This window comes from Atractosteus spatula, chromosome 15 (assembly GCF_055471065.1).
Source record: "Atractosteus spatula isolate fAtrSpa1 chromosome 15, fAtrSpa1.hap1, whole genome shotgun sequence".
Classification (NCBI taxonomy): Eukaryota; Metazoa; Chordata; class Actinopteri; order Semionotiformes; family Lepisosteidae; genus Atractosteus; species Atractosteus spatula.
Window position 1 is genome coordinate 21,525,015 of NC_142720.1, and position 19,304 is coordinate 21,544,318.

The 19,304-nt window shown below is 37.3% G+C and overlaps 1 protein-coding gene across 2 annotated transcripts; it reads left to right on the forward strand.

The window, feature by feature from the left end:
- The first annotated feature begins 3,064 nt into the window (after positions 1-3,064).
- chs1 (chitin synthase 1) lies at positions 3,065-18,962 on the forward strand. 2 transcript variants are annotated; one of them, XM_088934051.1, is made up of 19 exons: positions 3,065-3,137; positions 5,509-5,644; positions 5,906-6,088; positions 7,049-8,088; positions 8,430-8,525; positions 9,129-9,287; positions 9,449-9,596; positions 10,315-10,380; positions 10,679-10,913; positions 11,063-11,263; positions 11,854-12,138; positions 12,653-12,832; positions 13,161-13,704; positions 14,500-14,585; positions 14,958-15,301; positions 15,470-15,580; positions 16,036-16,250; positions 17,491-17,557; positions 18,109-18,962. In XM_088934051.1, the coding sequence occupies exons 1-19, from the start codon at positions 3,091-3,093 to the stop codon at positions 18,181-18,183; spliced, it is 4,218 nt and encodes a 1,405-aa protein (XP_088790177.1). In that variant the 5' UTR covers positions 3,065-3,090; the 3' UTR covers positions 18,184-18,962. The 2 variants fall into 2 exon arrangements, with proteins under 2 accessions (XP_088790177.1, XP_088790178.1); XM_088934052.1 differs by having other exon boundaries at positions 16,036-16,156.
- The last annotated feature ends 342 nt before the right edge of the window (positions 18,963-19,304 follow it).

Sequence of the window (19,304 nt, forward strand, 5' to 3'; positions counted from 1 at the left end):
GTTCTGTTTAGAAGTTCTTGAACACTCCACAAGAATAGAACATTTCCTCCCACTACAAAGCCATCATTTTGGACAATGTACTGAAATACTCTTTTTTTTTAATCTTGTGGTGCTGCTCTAAATTCTGAAAGTGAGGTGGCTAGGCACATAAAGCTAAATCTTTAAACAACCCGGCTGAAAAGGAGGTATTTTTAAAGACAAGTGTGTTGAAGCTTCACATAAAATATGCTTACTGTACATACAGTATATTTCCTTTCTTCTTGAGAAATTTCAAATTTGTGGTGCTTGAAAGTACTGGTTGAGTGACACTCTAGACCTCCAAGGCAAAAATCATAATCAAGTTGACATAATGGTCAGCATTGCTGCCTCACAGTGCTGGGGTTCTGTGTTCAAGTCCTGGGGTGCAGAGAGTTTTCTCTGGATGCTCTGGTTTCCTATCACAATCCAAAGTCACGCTGGTACTGTAGGTTAATTGGTTCTGTAAAAATTGGCCCGGGTGTGGGTGTGTGCATGTCTGCCCTGCGATGGACTGGCATCCTGTCCAGGGGGCAATTTGCCTTAACAAGCATTGCTTGCTGGAAAATGGATGGATGGATAATTCTGGTTAGATGAGTGGATACAGTTGTTAGAAGTAATGATGTAAATAAAAGTGGAATGAGCAATACATTATGACAAAGGGACATTGTGGCCACATTTGTGTTGCGTAGTTTTGAATTTTGTATCTTAGAATGCATGAAGAATAGAAATTTGAAATGTAATTAATCAATTCACTGCATTTTATATCTTTGAGGTCTGAGAAAATTGGAGAAACCCAGGAAGTAAGAATTACTGTATTTCTGATTAATTCAACACAGTGACATGTAAACCAAACTATGAATATGGATTATTCTTCACCACAGGCCATCACTGGTGTATTTCCAATGATTCAGGAAACCTAAAGCAATATTGATCTGTACATGTCAATGCCAACACTTCTGCCATGAAAGAAAGAACCTGGCTGGTTGCTAAGGGCTGTGGAAGTTATAAAACTCTCCATTGGTTACAGTAGCTAGAAAAAGTAATTAATGCATGGTATTGCAAAAGGTTCTGACATTGTTAAACTGGCAAAGAAGCACCTTATTGGTTGCTCTATTGCATTCCATAAATAACAGTGTTTGATAAAAGACCATTTTTGGTTTTATTTGATCCAGATTTTCCATTGTCCACTGCTTTGTGATTTCAAAGCTGAATTAGATTCCATCTTCATGTGCAGGTCTGTGAATTTACATTTTTTTTATAAAGAAGCTGCACTATTTTTAGTCTCAAAGATGCAGATTTCAGAAAACACAAGAACAGATGTATGAGGTAACTTCAAGATAAATATGAAACTGAGGTTACCACAGAGTGCTTTATTTGTGATGTCACTCTTAGACCTGTTAAGATTTTTTTGTGAGACAAACTGTAAGACAATCCTACAGCGCACAGGCTGTCATAAAAGTTTAAAAAACAGTCAAAGAATCTGCCTCTAAAAGAGTTGCAGCAAGGGCATGGCACAAAAATGGATCAGTGACAGAAAAAGCAGAGTCACCAGGAGTCTGACATTTATTCCCAAGTACAGTGAGCAAAGGACCAGCCTGAACAGATCAGAGCCTAAAGAATGTGTACATGGAGGAGTTCGGAAAGTATAATTCGGACCCTGTGTGGGGCTCGAGTGAAAGGTCGAGAGAGAGTGCACGAGTTCCGTTACCGAAGTCCAAATCGTAAGGCAGTACCGTGGTCAAGAAGGAGGGCAGAAGTCCTTAATCCAGAGAGCACAGTCCGAAAAACAAATCCGATCCATGAGGCAGGTGTGGAGTCGATGGGGAGGCTAAATCAGTAAACCAAGAGTCGGGTGAGATTTCCAAAAATGCATCTGACATTGATAGAAATTGCCTAATGCTGGCAGTATTTCTAAGGTGAAAAACGACTTCTTAATCAAATTTTCACATGGGGCTCAAATGAAAAAAGTAGATGAAATAAAATTCTCAAAGCTCCTAAATTCCTGACTGTGGCTGACGCATGGATGGAGAAGCTATCCACCATTACTATGAAACTCTCCAACTTTTCCAGCTGACACTTGCTGCCCACCAGTAAAATTTCTGTTTTGTCACTATTAAGATTCAAGGCATTCAATGTCAATGAGAGTTTGATGTCACACAGACAAGAGATTGGTGACCAAGGTGGGAGATCAGAGGGGGAAGACAATGTAATTTACTGTAAATCAGAGAATGATCTGCATAACAGTGAAACTGAAAACCAAGTTAGTGTATAATGTGAATGAGAGGAGTCATATAAATAATAAAAAGCAAAGGGCCCAAGACTGAACCCTGCGGCACACCACGAATAATTGGAACCATGGGGGATGTATGAGGACCAAGTGAAACAAAATGTTGTCTATCAGTCAAATAAGAGTGGAAGAAAGAGCTATCAGGGGCTTCAATGCAATGAATTTATTAATAACAGAAAAAAGCATTTTGTAATTTACCAGCCCAGAGCTGAATATATAAGAAATGTTAGGAAGCAAAAGGAAGCTGCTGTTTTTATTTACAGGAATTAAGTTATTTCTTCCTTTTAATCTGCATCTGAAACCATTGACCCAATGACTGTGGATCTATACTGCAGTGGTGTGAATTTGAAACACTTACCTATGGTAAACTCTTAAATTTCATCGTGAAGTTGTTTGAAATTTTTAAACACATTAATTTTAAACAATCAGCCATTGTGGCTACCATTTTTCATGTGACCCTGTGTGCCAAGTGATTAATACTTTAATGATAAGAGTGACATTTGCTGAAACATTTTTTATTGGAAAAGGAGCTGGCTGAGACACAAGGAAGTAAAGCTCATGATTAAACTACAATAATTCTCTTTCACACGTCTGGTCCAGAGAGCTTCTTTCAACTGTTCTCACGTTTGCGTGAATATGAACAGTAAAGCCAGACTTTGACTGTGGGAGGGTCCAAAGCAAGACTGATACAGGGTTAACAGCCCACTTTTAATTCCTTATCTACTCTCACACCACACTCCCTGCAGATAGGTTACTGTATGGAACAGGACTAGCCGTGTCTAGAAATGGAGGAGCTCAAAAACAGATCAGTGAAAAGAGAAGGAAGGCACAGGTCAGTTTGTCTTATGTTTCCAATTTCTTTGGTTGCAGCAACCGTTCTGTTTCAAGGATCATGGATAGATTATGGGGTTTCACCTTCTTGTCTTCAGAGTGAAATCAACAGATAAGTAAGATGGTTGGATGAACCTGTAGTTTAATGGTACTTCAGAATCAAAGCCAGAGTTTTATCATAGTAATTCACTGCTAATAAATAAAATAAAAAGAACAGTCTGCTTTAAAAGCTACGAGTATTTTGCAGATGTTTGTGCAGATAAGTATTTACATTTTTTTTTATTTTATTGCAGATTAACTTCCTTGGCAGTGGGTAACACTGCTGCATTGTAGTACTGGGGCACTGGATACAATTCTTAGGGTGCTATCAGCATGGAGCTTGTATGTTCTTTCCATGTTCACATGGGTTTCCTCCAGGTGCTCCATTTCCCTCCCACAGTCCACTGAATGGTTGGCTAATTGGCTACTGGGAAAACTGACTTGACATGTGTGTGCCCTGCGATGGACTGTCCAGGGTGTATCCCACCTTGTACCTATTACTTGCCAGGATAAACACATAATCTGCAACCTTGTAGTGGATAAAACAGTTAGAAAATGGATGGATTATTTTTTTAGTGTTCTAAAGTAAAATATTTTTATGAAAAGAATACTGCATACTTTTTCAATTGATTTGAATATGGATCAAATCAATTACTTGCAAAAAATATAGAAAGAATAGTCTAGTATGTGAATATAGGACTCAAATAAAAGTCTAAACCTTCATAATCCCATGTTAAAGTACAGGTATGTTCAATTGGATGGTTTTAACAGTGTGGAATAAACCTCAGTATCTCAGTAAATCTCAGTATCTTTGTAGTCAGGAAGATTTAGCTCTGAATAATTCACCAAATTGTTTGTAGATTTTGTGGTTGAAAAGAAATAGCTTGTAAAACTATAATTACTTTTCAGTGTTTCAGGATCACTATCCCATACATTAAGGGATGTCTGTAGTGTAGTAGTGCTTTATTTCATTTAAAAAATTTCAACTCTTACCATAAACCTGAAGTTCAACATATTACTGTATGTAATGTACAGCTATACCTAAAGTACTGTACATTATATAATTTAATGCCCATCTAAAATACACCATTTAATATACACCATATAAAATAGTGTATACTTAAAGTATACCATGATATAATGTACACTGGAAACGTTAGGCAAATATTTATTCTTTATTACCAAAAACAACGTTTAAGCAAGTTTATAAATTCTTAATGTCTAATATATACTGTACCTCCAAGTAATAATTCTACAGCAAAAAATAGGTATTTATTACTGTTAATAAGGAATAATGAGAGCTGAGCAATAGTGAAGTACTTCAGTAACCTTTGTACATTTGTACAGCTATCCATGACGTGTTAAGTGCTGGCCATAAATAACTGATACTACAGTATCTTAATATGCTCCTAACTTATAGCATTTTCAAAGTACTGTTATATAACTAGATACTCAAATTTAAATGGAGTTTATTTAACTAAAGTTCCGGAGGGATGACAACAACCACGCTCAATCATTCCCAGCCGTCAGTGATTAGCAATCACCCCCTTCATCCTTCCTCCACTGAACACTATAAATACCAAATTGCGATATCTCTCTCTCCCTCGCATGCGACTTTTGCATCCCACCTCCACCTCAACTCCACCTCTGCAGCTACTCCTTGGTCACCCTGCGTGGGGGTCCTGGCCTCCCTGTCCTATGGCCAGGAGGTCAGCCCTCAGCCAAGCGGGTTAAGCCAAATATTCGCTCCACAATAGTTCGTTACGCTTCGATTTTGGGCGTTGTCATTCCTCGTGAATTGTAAACTCTCCTCTGTTGTATTGTGTTCGCAAGTTGGTTTCAACAAGTAAAAGAGAATGATGTACAGTGTTTCATATACTGTATTACTGTGCCTGTACCGCAATACAGGGCTGTTATCATAAAACAGGTACTGTAGCTAATGGACTAGATAGATAAAAAATGGCTTCATCTTATTAGTAACCATTCTTATGTTCATATGTTCTTACATGTTATAGTAGTGTAGGAATACTGCTTACAATATTTGTCTGCTTTTAAAAAATATCTAAAACATTCACAAGGTGTGAAATAAAGCCCACTGAAATGTTTTATTACTTAATAGTCTAGCAAAACTAATTAATTGTTGGGTGACTGTCGTAACCACCAGTTTTCTGTACAGCAATGCAGTCGTTAATGAGTAGGGAAGCACCATTTCATGCCCAACCACAGACCATAGATTTTAAAGCTGTCCCCCTTCCCCTATGAGGTTTAAACCTCCTATAAGGTTTAAGGATGCATTTTATTAACAATCATACATTTCTTCCCTTGCTTCACAGGGATACATGGGATCCTTTCCAATTAAATCCTATTGGTGCAGAAAAAGAGCAAAAAAAAAGATGCTTCATTTTAGCCCAGCATCTGGTGGCTGTGATTGTTGGCCTCTTTGTCCTTTTCTGCTTAGTTATCAGCAAGGTAAGGAAGATTTCACAGTGCAGAAAATCTAATTGAGTTAGACGTTTCCTGCAAACGGCATTGTAAGTACGATAACAAGAAACAACAAAAGAGTAAACAAAGCTCTACCACAAACTTTCTCTCTCAGATGTAGCAAAATGAATTACAGTTTAATATAGTGTTGTCTCTCACAGATACACACAATTTATCTTTCTGTCAGACTATAAGCATCTGCTAACTATAATCAAAAACTCCACACTATGTGTGTTTTCTCAAACGCAGGGATCGTTGCTTGTTATCTCCATTTTTGCAAGTCCAAGTTCTCTGAGTCAAAGGGACCAACCATTTTATATCCTCATGCTGGCGTTCTGCTTGATAATACCGAATGTCCTCATGTTCCTGAAGTCCCTTTGGAAGTGTGCGTTCAAGAACTTTGTCTCCCCAAACATGAGGAAAATGGGATTGGTGAGTTTTCCTATTTGCACATTTGATTGTACAGAGTTTATTAAAACTAATGTTTCTTTTCATTTCTTCTTGTCAAAGCCTGTTACCTATCATAAGATAAATTGAATTTGAAGCCCAGAATGGAAGACAATTTTCACCTGACCAAGGTTAAAAGCAAAAAGAAGTGAAAAGGAACACACAGTACTGTACAAGTGACATGTATGCACCATGGAACTGTCTCCCACCATATTTGTACATATACAAAAATACACAAAGGCCTTTAAAGCAGGTCTGATTTTTTACAGAAAGGTAAAGTGATATTGGCAATGGCAGTTAATGGCTTAAAGGAAAAAGACATCGACAATTACTATACAACCATCTGCAGTCAACTTACTGTATGTAAACAACCGAAAACCAGAAGATAAGAAAAACAAAAAAGGGGTGAAAAGGTCTTTAAATATTACATATGATTTAAAATGGGAATGTCTCCATGCATTCAAAAGGAAAGTGCACATCCACTGTGTGTTATGTGTATTAACTTATGGATGTGAAACATACAGTAGATCCTGAAATATAAATGGACACAGAAACTATTGAGGCTTCAAGATCTTGGAATGACGTGTGGTCAGAATAACAATAACTGACAGTGACATAAATGAAGAAAACAAATTTGGTGTCAAATCAACTCTGGCAGATCCCCCTAAACTTTGTCCTCTACTGCAAAAGAGGAATTTTAGACATACTGTACACAAGAAGACTTTTAACATTCATGGTAACTGCTTTTTTAAGAAGATAAAAATGTTCAGAAAAGAAGTTGAGAAAACAATATTCACAAAGTCCACAACTGCCTTCAACAACAACCTTCAAAGGTTAGAGCCCTTGCTAGAAAATGTCACATTATGTCTTAATATTGTTACGGCTAGATTGCCTTGTAAAAGTAAAAGTACCAATTGAACGTTTTATTTGTTGTTTTTTTTTCAGGTGTTGCTAATTGAAGCCTTTGTTTCACTAGGAACATCTCTACTTGTGATAGTAGTCATGCCTCACTTTGATGTCCTGACGAACCTTTTTATCTCTGGAAGTGTTTGCTTTCTTCCATCACTTTTACAAGTCGTCTTCCAATTACAGAAAGAGAACTGGAAAATTGTGTTCCCGGTTTGTTCCATCGTACTTGTGCTAATAGGCTACATTCTCTTAGGAGTAGATTTTTACATTAGAAAAACTTCTTATGTGGCTAATGATCAAAATATATATTATCATTATGTAGGGATTGCAATTTTTTCATCCATATTAATTTCCCTCAATTGGTGGGAGAACTCCCTACAGGCTATCGATAAAATGAAGGACAAGCTGGCAGAATTAGATAGTTTCCGAGACTTTATGATGATAATCTCCAGTCTTCTGAGGACAGCTGTTGTTGGTGTGGTGTTTGCTGTTTATTACCAAATTGCTTATGATGGAGTATGGTCTTACTTCAGCAATATTAACCGTGACACACTCAATATAGGGGTGGGGCTGTTTTTCTTACAAGCTTTTTCCTCTGCTATCGGACATTGGTTTGGGGTGGTGGCTTGTAAGATTCACGCAATCAGAGGCAGCTTTGCTCTGCCTGTTGTCTTAACAACACCTGCTGTACTCATTTCGGCTGTGGTTATTTTTCTAACAAAGTTTGAAGAAATGGACGGAAGGCTGGAAATAGCAAATTTCACAATATCGACATTTTGCAGAAAGCTAAAAGCAGAACGAAACATCACTACACTAGATGAAATTTCCAACAGCATTTGCAGAACCCCAGTGCATAATTATTATGAGATCTGGCCCATCAGTGTGCTCGGGCTGGAAGGATTGTGTTGGTGGATGGCGCTGTTGTGTGGTACCTACTATGTCTGGAGCCTGAAAGTCCAGCGAATTGAAAGAACATCGCAGATATTTGTACGCAGGCTGTACGAGTCAGCCTTTCTGGATCAGTCACTTCTCCTCAACACCAAGATGAGAGCTGTCAAATCCAGAAATCAGGAAAGGTAAACCACACATCTGAACTGGTGCTGTTACAAATTGTGTGTAGCAAAATTGTGTACACACAAATAACCATGCGATTTGTCTTACCTTGTTTTGTGGATGGATTATAACAGCTGTATGTACTGTATGCTGTATATGTTTTGCTTTGAATTGTTTAATGGGAAGATTTTGCTTTCTTTAATTGGAATATATATTTTTTTACTTCGTAAAACGTTTTTTTGATTTGTGTTAATAGCAAATCCAGCACTGAAGAATCGAAAAACTGAAGCTACAGTAGCAAGAATACATTGGTTGGACTTTCACACCCAGAATCCATTTAATGTGTATTTTTGTTTTATTGCAGTCAAGATGAAGTTGAAAGCTGTGTGATATACCTTTGTGCAACAATGTGGCATGAAACATATGATGAAATGCTGAAGATCCTTACATCAATGTTTAGGTAAATTAGTGGCCAATTTTTTAAGAAAAGGGATAATTGTAAAAGACATGGCATACCTAACATGGTACATTTTAAATAAATGAATTGCCTAATACCATCCATTATCAAAAAGCTGCTGGTGCCTGGGTCACAGTAGCCCAGAACTCATTAAGCACAGGGCACCAGTGGGATTTCACCACAGACAGGATGCCACAGATGACACAGGCAATGAGCAAAGCCAGCCAGTCTTTGAGAGGTGGGAGAAGTCTGGAGCACCCAGTGAAAACCCACATGGACTCCACACAGAAGGTGCCTAAGGCCAGAATCAGAGCCGAGACCCAAGAGCTCACTGCAACACCACAGTGATGCGGACCTTTGGGTTGACTGTATACATGGTCAGAATAAAAATCGAAGATATCTTAATGTGATAGGTATAGAGCAACAACGTGAAAATTCCTTTTGAGCACTTGAGTAAAAAACTATTTCCGTAAGCGGAGATATCCATTTTGTAAAATCTAACCACTGACAGACTTTCCTATTGACTTTCCAGTTTTTCTGTACAATAATATCCTCCATAACTTTCAATAATTTCTTTATTTTTTCATGAGTTGTTTTTTTTTTCAGATTGGACAGATACAGAGGAGATCCGAAAGAGGAACATAAGGATAATTTTGAGTTTGAATGCCATATATTTGTGGATGATTCATTTCAGAAAGACAAGGAAACCAAGTTTGTAAACACATATGTGAATGACTTAATGCATGTGATAATAGAAGTGTTCAGGTATGCCGTTCTTTTTCTTTCACATATGTAATCAATTGTGTATCTCAGGGGATAGCTCAGAAATTCAGAATTTCACAGATTTTTTTTTAAATGTAGCCATTGTCAAAAATAGCTTTTGATTTTTTTAAATGACAATGTCATGCGAGTGGTATATTTTGTAGGGTATTCACAAACAAAGAGCCAGATGACGTGTCTATCATTGAAACTCCATATGGGGGAAGACTGATGTTTGTACTTCCAGAGGGAAACATGCTATATATTCACCTTAAAGATAAAGAGCTGATCCGTAACAAGAAGAGATGGTCACAGGTAGGTATCACTTTCTTCTTTTCATTGCTGAAAGAAATAATGTGCAAATGTTTGAAAGCATATTTCAAGTGATGTTTCATTTCACATTTTATTTTTTCTGAGCCTAGCAATGAGCAAAGCATATTTGAGTTTTTAATATATTTTTATAGAACAATAAAATGCTTTTTCTTTTATATTACAAGTCAGTAGAAAACAAATTCCTATTTACAATAGTGATCTGGAAGCCCATATCTGTGACGGGGTTTTTACTAAAGCAATTTCTGTGTAGTTCCTTGCTCAAGGGCACAGAATCAGCCTCTAACTCAAGACTACATCCCATTATCTACCAGTTATAAAAGTCCAGTGCCCTAACCATAACTTCACAATGCTGCCGCTTTGCATGTCCATTGGGATGTTATCATTTTTCATTTAGACTTTTATAAGCTAGAAAGGCAATACTGAGATAAAATATCAAAGTCAGTTATGACATGTATTAATATAATTTGAAAGTTGCATTATGTACTAATGAAAGAGAAACAAGCATACCAATGTCATTAGCTAAAATCAAACATGGTTTCATATCCACTACTTCAACAATTCAGTCAAGAAATATATTTTACAAACTGAAATAGTCAAAAGTTTTTCTGAAGCCCTTATATTGTATTTAGATATGAGAAGAAAATGATGTGACAAAATGAATATAAACATTCTCTAATTGTCTAACTTTTATTTGTTTCAGATAATGTATATGTACTATCTGCTTGGTTGGAAAGGCTATATTTCAAAGAATCCTTCAAACATAAAGGTAATTTTCTTCATGTTTGTTGTTTTTATCATGGTAACTTTATCTTAATTTTGGAGACAAACAATAAACCACTAAGATGTTCATTTTATCAGTCAGTAAATTAACTGAAAAGTGTGAGTGGGTCACTCAGCTCTACTGGCATGTAAAAGAGAGTTTTGGCAGAAAAGGATGAAAACTTTTGTTTTGTGTACAGTCCAATTTTCGCATAAACTAGTCATAAACAGTACAAATGGCAAGAGTTATGAAATCCATTCATTCTTCTCCTTACTTTATTTAAGTTGTTTACTCTCCTCCACAGAGAAATGACAACCCCTGTCGTGCAAGCCTTATATCCTTGGATGGAGAAAGTTTTCTTTTGCCAGCTTGTGATAATGACAACAAGCGAAGATTCATGTCGGATGAGAATGTATACATCATGGCATTGGATGGGGACACAGACTTCCACCCCTCTGCCTTAATCTTGCTGGTAGATCGTCTTAGGATGTACCCTAATGTAGGAGCAGCCTGTGGAAGAATTCATCCCACGGGAATGGGTGAGAAAAATAAAATCTATCTCCTTTTCTCTGGAACAGAAAGTGTGACAAGGCCTACTCTATGTACTGCGTGGCCTGTCAGTCCCAGCTTTGTGAAATGCTCAGGCATTATAATCTAGGTGCATAAATGTTGCTCCTTTTCTTTCCAGGACCAATGGTGTGGTATCAAAAGTTTGAGTATGCCGTGGGGCACTGGCTCCAGAAAACAGCTGAGCATGTGTTTGGATCTGTACTCTGCAGTCCAGGGTGCTTCAGTCTGTTCCGAGGATCAGCAATAATGGATGATAACGTCATTAAGAGATACACCACCAAGGCAACAAGGGCAAGCGAATATGTTCAATATGATCAAGGTAACCTTTTTTATTCATTTCAGATTTTTGTGTTCTTAGTTTCTTTTTTTCTGAATCTCTTTTTGTCTTAATTAAATTAAGGAGCAATAACATTGACATTGACATCGGCAATCAAGGCCTCAGAGTGACTCAACTAGTATACATGTGTACTCATGCCCCAGCATGAAACCTCTTATCGCATGTGTTTGGGTGGAGCCTGGGTCATGTTACTGGTTGACTATGACTGAGATTCCACATGGTGGGTGTGATGCACATCCCGGTGGAATTTAGTCAGCTAGTTTCCTCACCCTGCCTTCCAAGCAGTAACCTCTGGGGACCTGCTGTGAGTGTGCAGTGACATCAGAGGAAGAAGCACTGTTCACCCAATCAGTGCTGACCCTGTTGAATGCAAGTGTGTGAGTTGGGGTTAGTGTGGTCCTCACTGTTACTCATTGTCTGGCTTGTAGTGGTAATACTCATACTTAGGGCAAGTAGTGGTAGTCTGATTTGATTAACAGGGCAATTCCAAACTGGTAGAGCCTAAAAGTCTAAAACAATTACAATAATTCAATAAAGATGAACATTGAGATTATTGCTGCTTGTCTTCGTAGGTGAGGACCGCTGGCTGTGCACACTGCTGCTGCAGCAGGGCTGGAGAGTGGAGTACAACGCTGCCTCAGATGCCTACACCAACGCCCCCCAGGAGTTCAAAGAGTTCTACAACCAGAGGCGCCGCTGGGGACCCTCCACCCTGGCAAACACCCTTGATCTCCTACACAGTGGAAAAGAAACCTCCAAAAAGAATACCTCCATTTCCATGCTGTACATTTTCTATCAGATCTTCACTGTGGGCTCGTCAATTCTGGGACCTGCCTCTGTCTGCCTCATGATAGCAGGTATGTGTCACCTTGTTACTCTTTTCTGAAATGCTTCATTTTCTGGAGGTTTAAATTCTCTCAGTTGTTTTTTCCCTGAACCTCTTTCAGCATGTCAGCATTGTTTCAAATCAGACAGCTTACTGAAGAAGATGTTCTGTTTGCAATAGGACTTGACAGTATCAAGAACAAGAACCAGGAATTTGTCTGGGTCTGAACACCTGGAACAGAGAACTGTGTCTCCACAGTGGCTGTGGTGCAAAACCCAGCACCCTGCGCAACATCGTTCACTGGACTTGCAAAAGAGAATAAAGCCAGAATTTAACACACACTATCTTCTTGTTCTGATATGTGGGCTAATTCTTCAGCCAATAAATTAAACTGTTAGATGAATCATTTGATTCCTGAGAAGCTTGTTTTAGGTATAAAAACATCCTTGCATTAAGTCAAGAAAATGGCCCTACTGTAAATGAGGTAAAACGTTTTATCTTTTTTAAACAACAACAGAACAACCATATTCTTCTTTTCATTGTAGGTGCGTTCACGTTTGTGTTTGGAATGGAGGGAACCCTGGCCATCATCTTAGCTGTCATCCCTCCTATAGTGTATTTAATCTTGTGCTTCACGACCAAGCCTGACTTCCAGATCAGCGTGGCAGCCGTTCTGAGTGTCATGTATGCCTTTCTGATGACAGCCTCTTTCTTTTCGATTATAGGTACAGTATGTAATGTAAAGCTTGTGTTAAAATTCTTAGAACTGACATTTTGACAACTTTCTGATGGGGTGCTTAGCAATCAGTGACATTGCACCTTGACAATCTAGTACAGGATTGGTTATTATTTCGATTTGTACATTAAAAGCAATTATCTGTAGTGTGTGAATTGCAACGTATACCCACTGTTTCTGTTTTTCTATTATTTTTATTACCATATATTGCATTGTGTGAAAAATGTATCTGTAAATACAACACATACCACATTTATTTTATATACAGTTTTATTGTAGCAGTATATGACTGTGATTTTCTCTAATTTTTTTCCCAGGTGAAATGGTGGAAGAGAAGACATTTATCACACCAACTGGTATATTTCTTGTTTCCATGAGCATCTTGTATTTTGTAACGGCCATTCTCCATCCCCAGGAGTTCTCCATGATAATCTATGGGCTGATGTACGTCATCTGCATTCCAAGTGGTTACCTCTTGCTGGCAATATATTCATTCGTCAACATGCACATCGTGTCCTGGGGAACCCGAGAGTCTAATCGGGACAAGCAGGAAGGGAAATCCGTCGGGGTTCTTTGTGACAGGACATGCAGTCTGTGCTGCTGGGATCTGCAATTAAAAGTCACGCAAGAAACCCAGGGTAATGTCCTGCTGCAGACCCAGCCGGCACTCCCCCCACAGCAGCCTGTGACCCACACGGCCTGCTCTGCGAAACAGAGCCAGCCAGACAGTCTAGAGGGTCAGCAGCAACCTCAGGAGGTCTCCCAGCTCAACCAGCAGAATCTCCAGCACAATCAAGCGGCCCGGACCCAGCACTCTACTCAGATCGCCACTGACAATGAAGATGAGGAATCCATGACAGGGTAAACAGTGTCTAGGGAAGGCTGTTTTGTCTGGTTTCTGACTATCTACTAGACTACTAATGATAGCAATTAGATTTCTAAGTACTGTACACTCATACCCTGGTATCCGAACCTAATTTGATCCTGAAAATCTGTTTGGAAGGCAGGAGATCGTAAATCGAAAACAGAAATTCCATTATTTCTTATTGGGAAAATTCCATCCCGTTCTGAACCTGTAGCTAGGAAACCTGAATTAGTAGCCCTAATCTTTCAGGAGTGAGATGGAATCTTTAATGACCAAGTAGTCGGGACTTGATTTAATGTCTCATCCAAATGGTGGCACCTCTTCCAGCTGATTGGATTCTGATTCATATAATTCCACTTACAATGTATAATTTGATTTCATTATAGCTAAAATATTTATTTGGGTTTTTTAGATTTTATGTTATTTTCAGTTTATTTTAATTTTAATGTATTTATGTTTAATTAACTTGTTATATTTTTACACAGATATGACCGTTTCTTAGATCGTGCTAAAATAAGTACAACTGATTTGCAGTTTAATTTAGAAATTTGTTGTGAACTCCAAATTTTATTAAATCAAAATGCTTATGTTTTAAAAATGTTTTATTACCTCGGGGTAGATGTTAAGAAAATAAAAAAACAGGTGCAGCTTGTTCATTTTTAGCCATTCTTGTCCGTAAACATGATTTCAAAATGAAAGTTAAAATATTGACCCCTGCAGTTAGTGAATATAACGTAACCTGTTTCTTTTGTGATCTGATTTTTCCTGCCTTTTTAAATCAAATGTCTTAGTGAGAGCGATGAGGATAACAATAAAAAATACGACGATGAAGTCTATGATGAAATGGATGAAGAGATCAAAAGCATACCTGAAAGTGGTGGGTGGAGCAGTTAAACATAAACAAGCTTTTAGTCACAAATACAATTCATCCTGTATTTCTTTCTCAATCTTGTGGCTTCAAAATAAAACAAAAGCAAAAATAAAAAAAAACCAAAATAACATAATTTGAGACATGCAAATATTGTATGAAGTCATTTTGAAAATAGAAAATGCCGTTAGTCAAAAACATGGAGAAGACAGTGAAAGTTAATTTAATATTTCATACACTTCAGGCTGACTTAATATCCCAGCGTAATCTAGTGGCAAAATGTGCAAAAATATTTAAAATAATGATAATATTTGTATAATATATTATAAATATAATTATATTATTAATATAATAGACATTTATTACATTTTTTTCCCAAAGCTTGGGTTGTACCTGTTAAAAAAGAATTCCTGAAGAAGCTGACATATGCAAACATGAAAAGAAACCTGCAAGAACAAATAAGGTACACGCTGAGGAATAAAAACCAAGACGATGTCTGTGAAGATCTGGTCCAGAGGCTGACAGACACTGTGAATATAGAGCTAAAAGACAAAATCGGACCAGAAGACGTGCTGACTGACAGCCTTATAGAAGAGTTGCAGCATGTTCTCAATGAAGACGCGAGAAGAATTTTGAAAACGAATCACATGGAAAAACTAGAGAGAAGGGTTAAACGGGCCATAGAAAAGACCTTGACCGCCCCACAAGTGGAGAAGTTGTCTGAGGTAAGCCTTTCTGCACTTATTATCTTTGTGTGATGGGACTTTTCTTCATCTTAAGGTTGCAGCTTTCAGCTTTGAGGGAGTGTAATGTTAAAATTGGCAGATCGTCTTCCTGCAGGCACTAAGATACAGGAGCATTTGGTTTCAATACTTGCCTGTGTGTTTTCACAGGATGAATATGACTTTTGGCAGAAGTTAATTGAACGATACCTGGCTCCTATAGTTGACGACAAAGCACATAAGGAAGAAGTGACTAGGGAACTGAAGTCCCTCAGGAATAAGGTATGACAAACTGGGATTTTCTGTTTCTAAAAGGTCATAAGATGTATTCAATTTTAGACCCTTGTACCTTTTTCAGTGTTGCACATGTGTTGCACCAGTGTTTGTGGTTATTACAGTCCAATTAATTCCACTTTCTGTCTTTCTATTGGATCTATAGTGCCAATATCATTCCCCCATGTGAACTTGCTCACGATGCACTGGTCTCAGTACAACTCCTTACGTATACAGTAGTTTCTTCCATTATGATGTTTGTTTCCTTAAAAAAACTGAACCATTTCACTGAGATTTGACAGGCATTTAAAAAACTTTACTAAAAATAAAGTTCGTGACTAAACAAGATTTTGATCCTTCAGCAAATGTCAATTGCATAAATATAAAAAGAAATTGAAAGAAATATGCATCACAATTACTTGTGGATGTGTCTCACAGAGCTTATTTCCATATTTCCCTTTCAGGCAACATTCCTGTATTTTATCGTTAACACCCTGTGGGTGGTGGCCACATTTTTCCTTCAAGCAATTGGTGAAAAAATCACAATCAAGATTCCTAAAGTGCTTCCAAATGGCACTTTGTCAGGTGATTACCTGAATGTTGAGCCTTTGAGCCTGATGTTTCTACTATCATTTGCTGTCCTGCTAATTGTTCAGTTCCTGGCCATGCTGTATCACAGGTAATGTTGGTTTTAACATTAAGCACTTACTGTATGTGGTGAAATCAAATTCAGATTTGGAAATAATACTTTTGTATTTGTAGTATACTTTAGGGCTTAGGAGTTGCATGTCCTCATACTCTGCCAAAGAGAGCTCTTTGTTCATGGTACCTGCTCCATGGCAAAGCACTGCTTGATTCTGAAAAGCTTCCATAGTCACTGCATGCCTAGTACACTTTATTAAACACAGATACACAGTAGTGTATCCTTTCTCTTATTTTCACTCCCTAAGATGTTTCCAAGACAATGAGAACTTCATTAATTATGTTCTAAAACTACTAGTAATATGGGTTTTCTTTAGTGTCTGCCTGTGTAACAGAAAACTGTAAAAAGCTTCATGTTCCCTTTAGTAATATTCTCTGGAAGTTCACCTGTAATTACCCAGGTTGAGACTGCAGGAGGCAAGCCAGTATAGGGTAGTTTATTTTTAAATTATCTACCATATGGAATAGCTTATTTTTAACATTAAGTTTATAATATTGAAAAACGTGTCACACTTATAAGAAGATAAAACATGCTCGTATAGGCTATTTGGTCGTCAGAAGCTAATTGATAGAAGAATCTTATTAAGCTGCTTCTTGTAAGAAACAAGGATATCAACTTAAGCAACATGACTGGGTGGCTTTTTCAAATGTCCCACAATCCTTCATGTGAAGAAGATACTCTTTTCTCATTTGAATGCAATTAGCTGATTTCATGGCTAGTTTCCACTTGTGTTCTCCGGTTTGTATTCCACTCTTGATTATGAAGAAAACAAGTGGCTGGACCTTGTCTGTGAGGATTCTGAGCAGGTTCTCGTATAGATATTACAATTATGCAGTTTAATTGATTAGACACACTATGTAACTGAATGCTCATGTAGAACACATAACCCTTGTTTTGAAGATGTAAGTAGAAAGTCAACAAAAAAAAACCTATGTCTCCTTTTCAGGAAGCTACATCAAGCTCAATGTTTCCCATATTATATTCATAGTTCATGTTTTTGCTACCCAGTTCATGTTTTTGCTTGTGATACCCAGCACTTGTATGAATCATAAGCCTTCTGCCAAACTTTTGTCCTTTCCTGGGTAGACAGAGCCTTGTTTATTAAGATACTGTACCTGCCTAGATAGATAAACTAGCTTTTAGGCTGCAGTTCATAGTTTTGAGGTAGTGATTATATCTGACATAAAACATTTCTGTATCCTTTATTTTTTTCCAGAGTGTATACCCTCATCCATGTGGTGTCCTATCGAAGCACAGAGAAAGACTACAAGGATGTTGACGAGGTTTGTAGAATCACCTTTATTCAAATAAGCGTTAATTTAAAAAGTGCAATTTTCAGTTTAAGTATGTGAGACAGAGAGAGAGCTGAAGGTAATGGAAATTCTGAAGTGACTATCATTTCTCCATTCTCATAGAATATCATGTTTCACAAAACCGAACATTGACTTTAGATTCGTTCTGCTGTACCAATAGCTTTGCTAATTTGTTAATTTGCACAGACATAAGGATGAATCAGGGAATATCCCTGTCTGAGTCCAGAAAGAGTAGGGACCTCCATTTATTAATTATTTTGTGAGGTTTTTGTCTTAATTTTTCAAACACAACAAGCCATTCAGCTAATAAGAACAGAGATCAAACTAAAGAAGACTTTAGCCTGGGACACCATTATATACACTATAAAGCCACGTGAAAATTCCACATTCCAATTTTCCAATTAATCAATGTCCACAGCGAAAAGGTTTAACATTTTAGTCTTTTTCCTAATTTGAGGTGGTTTTGGCCATTCCATGGCAGCATACCAGTAGTGTACAGTTTTCTTCATTCATTTCCACAGGATGATGATGATGATGGACTGACCCTTGAAAACCGCATTGCATCAGGTCTTGTAATTACCAGTGACGACCTGTAGAAGCACCCAGCAAGGAGTTATTGTTACAGATAGATACTTTGCCTGTGCTGGTGTTCCCCTGTGTGACAAACTTTCTTGAAGAGCACTTTATTATCAAGTTTGCATTTAAAGACATTTCTGTTATTAAAAACCATTACACACATTATTTCAATTCATTAAAATTTTTTTTTTTGGAGTCATGTTTTTTGATCCTTATTTCATCACATTTGGTTTGGAATGTGAAGTTTTAAATGATTTATTTAGCTAAAAGCCATTAGTGTATCTGCAATTTCTCACTGAAATCATAATAATTCTATAATAACATTATGATGCAAAAAAGTATAATCAGGTTACAACGAGATTTGCTTATTAACTGACTAGGGATAATGGTACCATACACCAAAGTTGCAAGCCCAATAAGACATTTCACAAGTCAAAGGAAAACCTTACTTAAATATTCCTTTCTTGAAAAGATTTTTTCTGCTAATTGTTTCACACAAAGTTATAGTTCCATGATTAGCATGGTCAAAATGGTGAGGCTTTTCCCAACAGAGTTTTTGCTCTATAACATATCTCCTGTATGATTCCTAATTTTAGTGCAATAATTGTTGTTAAAGGATATTTTGTTTTGGATTTAAGGGACATTTTAAATCTTGTTATTTAATATTAACTTTTTTAAAGAGATATAGAATAACTACTGTATGATATGTGCACTGTTGTTGTATTGCAATGGTTTGTTCCACATAATTTTTTAAAACTTGGTGTAGTTAATAAAATAATTGTAAATGACTGCAAGCTACCTGTTTCTTTATTTGAATGGCTATTTCAAATAACGCTCAATTAGCACATCATGGAAACATAGTAGACCCATAGTATGATTGCTACTGTTTCGGTGATACTGACATCTGCAAAAGGGATGTCTGCATAACTGTAAATATTCTCCATGTCTAGACTGAATCCATTTAGAGGTCTTATAAGGTATGTTATACATCCATTTCTTCAGCATTATATGCAGACAATTTTAGAATAATTTATTGTTAGTAACACATTCCTAGGAAGAAAACTCATCTGTCTTAATAGAGCAAGTACTGTCCTGTATGATTAAGACAAAAAAGGAACAGGAGTTGTGTGTATTGCGGAGA

Excerpts from the sequence above, each read along its gene's own strand:
- chs1 (XM_088934051.1), top strand. The coding sequence starts at position 3,091 with ATGGAGGAGCTCAAAAACAGATCAGTGAAAAGAGAAGGAAGGCACAG. Across the intron at positions 9,288-9,448 it reads GTGATAATAGAAGTGTTCAG|GGTATTCACAAACAAAGAGC; the intron begins GTATGCCGTTCT and ends TATATTTTGTAG. Across the intron at positions 9,597-10,314 it reads ACAAGAAGAGATGGTCACAG|ATAATGTATATGTACTATCT; the intron begins GTAGGTATCACT and ends TATTTGTTTCAG.